This window comes from Sinocyclocheilus rhinocerous, unplaced genomic scaffold (genome assembly GCF_001515625.1).
Source record: "Sinocyclocheilus rhinocerous isolate Xijiao unplaced genomic scaffold, SAMN03320098_v1.1 scaffold4431, whole genome shotgun sequence".
Classification (NCBI taxonomy): domain Eukaryota; kingdom Metazoa; phylum Chordata; class Actinopteri; order Cypriniformes; family Cyprinidae; genus Sinocyclocheilus; species Sinocyclocheilus rhinocerous.
Genome location: NW_015647021.1, coordinates 97,916 through 104,509, shown reverse-complemented (window position 1 = coordinate 104,509; position 6,594 = coordinate 97,916). Strand labels below are relative to the sequence as shown.

Below are 6,594 nucleotides of genomic sequence, written 5' to 3'. Positions count from 1 at the left end.
ACACACACACACGCACACACACACACACACACACACACACACACACACACAAAGATTTTGTTCATCTTTTTTATATGTCTCTTTTGCTCACCAAGGTTGCATTTATTTAAACAAAATAATACATATTTTTACAATTCAAAATAACTTTTCTAAATGAATATCTGTTCAAATGTAATTTATTTCTGTGTTTCAAAACCCGACACATGATCCTTCAGAAATCATTCTAATATGCTGATTTGCTGCTCAAGAAACATTTCTCATTATTATCAATGTTGAAAACAGTTGTGCTACCAAGTATTTTTTAATTGATTGTATTTTTTATCAAATAAATGCTTAAGAGACTTCTTTCAAAAACATTAAAGATCATAATTATTCCAAATGTTTTGACTGCCAGTGTATAAATACATATATAATGCTGTTAGATTCAGTTTTAGCTCAGTTTAAAGACACTTTTCCTGACAGTGCATTAAAAAATGAGTCTGACGTGTCTGCTGTGTAAAATCCCTAGAAATTCTCCATCTGAACCAAAAGAGCCCAGATATCCCAGAAATCCATCACCTGCTCTGACAGAAAACCCCAGAACTGCAGTGATGAATAACTTTAAACATGAAGTTTGATGAATTATAAACACACATCCTCAACTCAACACACACAAAACTGTGCATCACACATTAGAAATCATATTCTGTCTGCAGCCTTTGGCCTTAGGAGAGAGAGAGAGAGAGAGTACTGCACAATATATACTGTATGCTATTAAAAATAAGTGTTTTGAATAGTATTTTAGTTCAAATAGTAGCATGGTTGTCACATGACCTCATTTAGTTGCATGTTTAAGTCAAGTTGAACAAGTGAAGTTCATTTACTATCTTCAAAATAAATAGTTTGCCAAACTTACTGTCTGTTGGCAGAACAATAAAATAATGAGTTAAGAAGAAATATCGCTTCTGGTTCACTGGTCATGATGGAAAGTCAATTCAAGCAAACTGCATTGTGGGATACGATGGCTCTGTTCCAAAACCTGCTGTTTAGTGTCTTAGCAACTGCCTTCACAGTGTTGTTGTTAACTAAAAATTATTAAACATTTCTTTATTTGAAATCAAAATGAAATAAACTAGTAATATTAATATAATAGATATATTGCCTTAGCAACTAACTGAAAAAAGATTAAGTAATAAAATTACTAAAGGTAAAACTGAAATAATAAAATTATAAATTACAATAGAAAATTAATTATAGTTAAATAAAAAAAAAAGAAAAACAGATAAAAATGAATAAATCAACTACATAATTACTAAAACTGAAATAATATAAAGATAAATAGAAATATTACAAATAATTGAAAGATGATTTTCACAAAAAAATAATAATAATAAATAAAAATAACAAAAGCACAAAACAAAATGACTAAAATTTAAATAAAAATAAGATTATTTTCAAGGCAAAACCTGAGTTACAAAATAAATGTTTCATACATAAAATACAGCAGTTTTATCATATTTTATTTAGAGTATTAGATTATAGTTATTCCAAACCTGTATGAGTTTCTTGCTTCTGTTGAACATAAAAGAAGATATTTTAAAGAATGTTGGTGAAAGTTCTTCAAAATATCTTCTGTGTTTAACAGTAGAAGAGTAGAAGAAGGGTGAGTAAATGATGATCTCTTTAAGTGAGCTTATTGAACAAAATATTGTCTACTTTATTAAAAGCAGCACAGTCCCATAAATATGTTTAATATTTTTGTGCAGAACACACCTAAAGTTGGATCATTCAGAATTGTACATTTATTTCTCTCACTTTTTTGTGCACTGTGTTTGTCAGAATGCATTCTGGGATTGGCGTTTTTATTGGAAAAGCTTTTAAAAAAAATCTATCTATCTATCTATCTATCTATCTATCTATCTATCTATATGCCTGTATAATTTGTTCACTGTTTATTGCTTTGGCAACATTGTGCTACTCCACAGTCATGCCAATAAAGCTCATTTGAATTGAATTTATTGACTTCTTTGGCCAAGAGAAGGAATGAGAATGTTGCTAATGTATGTCTAATGTTGTCTAAGTAGGCAGCACACTACAGTATGTTTTGGACCAGAGTCACTACATGTTTTGATAAATGTAGCAGATCATTCATGCATACAAAAAACTTGCATATTTTATAAGGTATACACACTGCATACTACTTTAAAACAAATTCTGAACAAACCCAGCGAGCAGAACTGTCTCACTGCATGAAAGCTTCTTTCTCTCTCTCTCTCTTTCCGCGTTTGCGCATGCGTGGGCGTTTGTGGAGCGAGTGGAGAGTGAATCGGAACGTGACTGAAGTTTTTCTCAATTTTATGGTCTGTTACTTTTCTTTTTTATGTGTGTATTGTTGCTATATCTTGTAGCTTTGGTGTGTGAGTGATTGCAGAGGGAAAGGTGGGTTTGTGGGGGGTTAGCCAGTTATTTTTAACTGGTGGCCATGGCTAGTTCGGGAGGCGCGGGTTTTGAACAGTTAACTCGCGACATGGAGTTAAAGTGCCAGTTGGTGTTGAGAGCTCAGTGGAGGAAGTTAGTACAGCGATCGGAAAAGTTGTTGGATATAACAGCATATGGTCTGCATCAAGGATGAACAGCGCTGTCATCTTGTTTTTAGACAAGATTGACAAAGTGAATGAGGTTGTTGAAAAAGGAATAACATTGAATGATACACTCTAAAAAATGCTGGGTTGTTTCAACCCAACATTGGGTCAAATATGGACTAACTCAGCTGTTGGGTTACATTTTTTTATAAAATTTTTAAGCCAAAAGTTGGGTTAGTCCATATTTTTTAGAGTGTAGTTTTGTGATAGTGTTTCCTCTCGTTAATCCAGAGAAATAAGTATTGTTGTCAAATATGCATCCTTTCATTAAGGTTGAAAATTATAGAAAGGGAACTTTCAAGACATGGTCAGATTGTCTCAGCCATAAAAAAGATCCCTCTATAGGCTGTAAATCGCCATTGCTGAAACATGTTGTTTCGTTCAGGAGACACGTATACGTGGTACTGAAGAGTGGTGTAGAGGATTTGAATATTGATCTGAAGTTCAGGATCGACGGGTTTGATCATGTGACTTTTGCATCGACTTGAAGTGTTTTGGATGTGGCAAAGAAGGACATTTAATGCGTTCATGTCCAGAAAAATAAACTCAAAATAATTGGTACTGTGGAAAGGGCCAAGGAAGAAAATAACACAGAACAAGTGATTGTGAGTGGTAACAACAGAAAAGATCCTGAGAAAGGAACAAATGTGAACCTGGAGCACAAAAGCAGTCATAAGTAGCACAGGTATATTTGTAGCAATAGCCAACAATACATCGTATGGGTCAAAATGATTGATTTTTCTTTTATGCCAAAAATCATTAAGTAATCATTAAGTATAGGATATTAAGTAAAGATCATGTTCCATGAAGATATTTTGTTAATTTATTCCAGATTTTCAAATAGTTGTATCTCAGACAAATATTGTCCTATCCTAACAAACCTTACATCAATGGAAAGCGTATTTATTGAGATTTCATATGATGTATAAATCTCAATTTCATAAAATTGGCCCTTATGGCTAGTTTTGTGGTCCAGGGTCACAAATATGGACAAGAAACTGGGGCTTGTGGAGAATCTTACAGTGTTGATGACATATCAGGTTCGGACAGTGAGAGAGAATCTTCTGATTCATTTACTAATGTGAATATGAAGAAAGTGGATGAATTTTAGTGGCTGTAGTTTGGAGAAAGTGAGAAGCTTTCTATAGTCTACCAAGGGGAAGCGGAATGTTGAAGTCACTGATTACTTCCCTGATCAGACCTTGTTTATTGAATCAGCCAGATGAGACAAAGAGGGGAAAACTGTCTATCCAATCCAGATGTGTATCGGCTGAAAAAAATACGCAGAGGACAATTTTCCAGCAATGATGATTTCTCCGGATTTACCCGATACGGAACTGTCCTTTAACAGTATCAAACAATTTAAAGGACAGAAATATTAAGTTTACTTGTGGAAAATATTTGTATGAAGTGTGTGTAAAAGTGTTGAACAAAAAACATCGTTGGTACATCGTTCTGATACTCCATGGCAAAGTCATTTATGTGTTGCTTCTAACTTTAAACCAATGTGGGATACGTTATACAAGCCACCATTGAGAAAATCTATTGGAGATTTGCAGTGGAGGATCTTGCATGGCATTGTTGCAGTTAATGCCTTCATTTCTATTTTGAATCCCCAAGTAATAGACAGTTGTACTTTTTTTGTACTATTGTTCATTGTTTCATTCATTGTCAAAGGTTACAGTCTCTGTTTGAAGTGCTGACAATGATTTTTGTTGACTTTAATTAAATGTTCAGTATACCTGTATTTATTTATGGTTTTACGTAGTCTAAAGTAAAGAAAAGAATGGGGCGTTTGCTGAATTTTATTAGAGGTCAAGCAAAGATGTCTATTTATTTAAGTAGAAAACAGAACATTTATTTTGGAAATAATTGTAATATAGTTACGTTTTTTAAAGGACTTGTAAAACAATAATTAAACATGATTTTTCTTTTTATTCTTGTATGAAAAATCTACTGGACTTTGAAATGATTTGGACAAATGGAGAAGCACTCTGTAAAGTTGATAATAATGCATTAATATTTGGTGATATAAAATGAAATAATATGTGAAAGATTTTAAATGTATAATAAAGTTTTTTTTTTTTTAAATATAAAAATCGATCTCTCTCTGTCTCTCTCTCTGTCTCTCTCTCTGTCTCTCTCTCTCTCTCTCTCATGACAGCGAGAATGCTCTTACCTTGAGAGGTTTGGGTGCATATATATTTCTTGATCAAGGCATCTGTGGGTTGAGTGTAAAGGCTGAGGGCGTATTTCAAGGACTTGAGATCGGGGCTCTTCTCCAGGAAGGTTTTCTTCAGACCGTTTCCACCCGCGTGGAAATATTGCTGAACAGAGAAACAAGCGCACTGGTTACTGAGAGACTCAAACATGTTACATGTATCTGCAAATCGCTCATCCTTCACTCAGAAAACACCTGAAAAACATCTATTTACTGTGACAGAGTAAATGAATCATATACAGAATCAGGGTTACTTCTACTAAGCAGCACATTTTCATGTCTTTATATATTGGATGAAATATTAAAGTCAATTTACAAAGATTGAAATCAAGTGTTTCTTCATTGATCTTTAAATGTCCAAAACATTGTAAATACTTTTTAATGTGGGTCGAATAAAATAAAATATTGGCTTGGCCTACACTGAGAAAATTGGTATAGGATTTACTTCAAAACAATTTTCACTCAGAAATTGCTAGTAAATTTCACAAATAATTGGGTTTTGTTTGTGTATGTTTTATGACTCTCAAAGCCATGATTCCCATCCACTGACATTATAGGACTGACAGACTGCAACGGTTTGACTTAAAAATCTCAGTTTGTGTTCTACTGAAGAAACAAATTCACCTACATCTTGAATGCCTTGGGGGTAAGCAGATAAACATCAAATTTTCATTTTTGGGTGAACTATCCCTTTAACGGCGAGACGTGAGACAGATAACTCGTCTGTCAGCTGAACACAATCAGATGGGGGTTAAACAGAAGCCCGGAGCTGCAGAGATCACCGTCCACCGCTGGACATGAGTGTGAGAGACGACTGGCATTTGATCAGATCTACTTTATTATTCTATTAGCGTAAAGGCCGATTAGAGCGTGAGCGGTGAGGACGAGCGCTGACGTTTGCATCTCTGCCGTGATTGAGACAGATGAGGTTTCCACCGAGGAATCAATCGCTCCGGCGCTCAGGAAAGGCCAGGTGTCGTTTTCAATGCTTGCATTGAGTTTTTCCCTTATTTTGACCTTTAAAATCAAATCAAATATTTTTAATCATATATAATTAAAATTGTATTTTAATTGTATACATTTTAATTGCATCTTTCATATATAAAATGCAGCTCAAAGTGCTTCACAGGTCAGAATAAAAAAATATAGAAACTAAATTACTCATCTAAATATTTATTCCTTGTATTGTTTAGCCTTTCTATTTTCCATATCTAATGTTTGCATTTAGTTTCTTTGACTTTGACCTTATTAAAATAAATAAATTATTTATTATAAATGATTTGTGAAGCATCATTCATAGCTATCTATAAAACTAAAAAATACATTTAAATTAAAAAAATACATTTAAATTAACATTTAATTTGAATAGGATAATTTATATCTATCTATTAAACTCAATAAAAATAAATAAATAAATAATACATTTTATTTGTGTAGAATCATTCATATCTATAAAACTAAAAATTAAAATAATAAATTACATTTAATTTGAATAGGATCATTTATATAATCTATTAAACTCAATAAAAATAAATAAATAATACATTTTATTTGTGAAGCATCATTCATATCTATCTATAAAACAACAAAAAAAAAACATTTAATTTGAATAGGATCATTTATATCTATCTGTTAAACTCAATAAAAATAAATATATAAATAAATAAATAATACATTTTATTTGTGTAGCATCATTCATATCTATCTATAAAATAAAATAAATAAATAAATAAATTCATCCATCCATCCATC

At 32.3% G+C, this 6,594-nt stretch overlaps 1 protein-coding gene across 1 annotated transcript in view; it reads right to left on the bottom strand.

Annotated features, from left to right (window-relative positions):
- LOC107708291 (protein unc-13 homolog C-like) overlaps positions 1-6,594 on the bottom strand; it is a gene marked incomplete at its 5' end in the record, with an annotated part of 108,681 nt that overhangs the window by 8,618 nt on the left and 93,469 nt on the right. Inside the window, one exon of the mRNA XM_016512479.1 lies at positions 4,801-4,948. Within this exon, the coding sequence (XP_016367965.1) occupies positions 4,801-4,948 (148 nt within the window). The remainder of the gene's footprint in view (positions 1-4,800; positions 4,949-6,594) is intronic.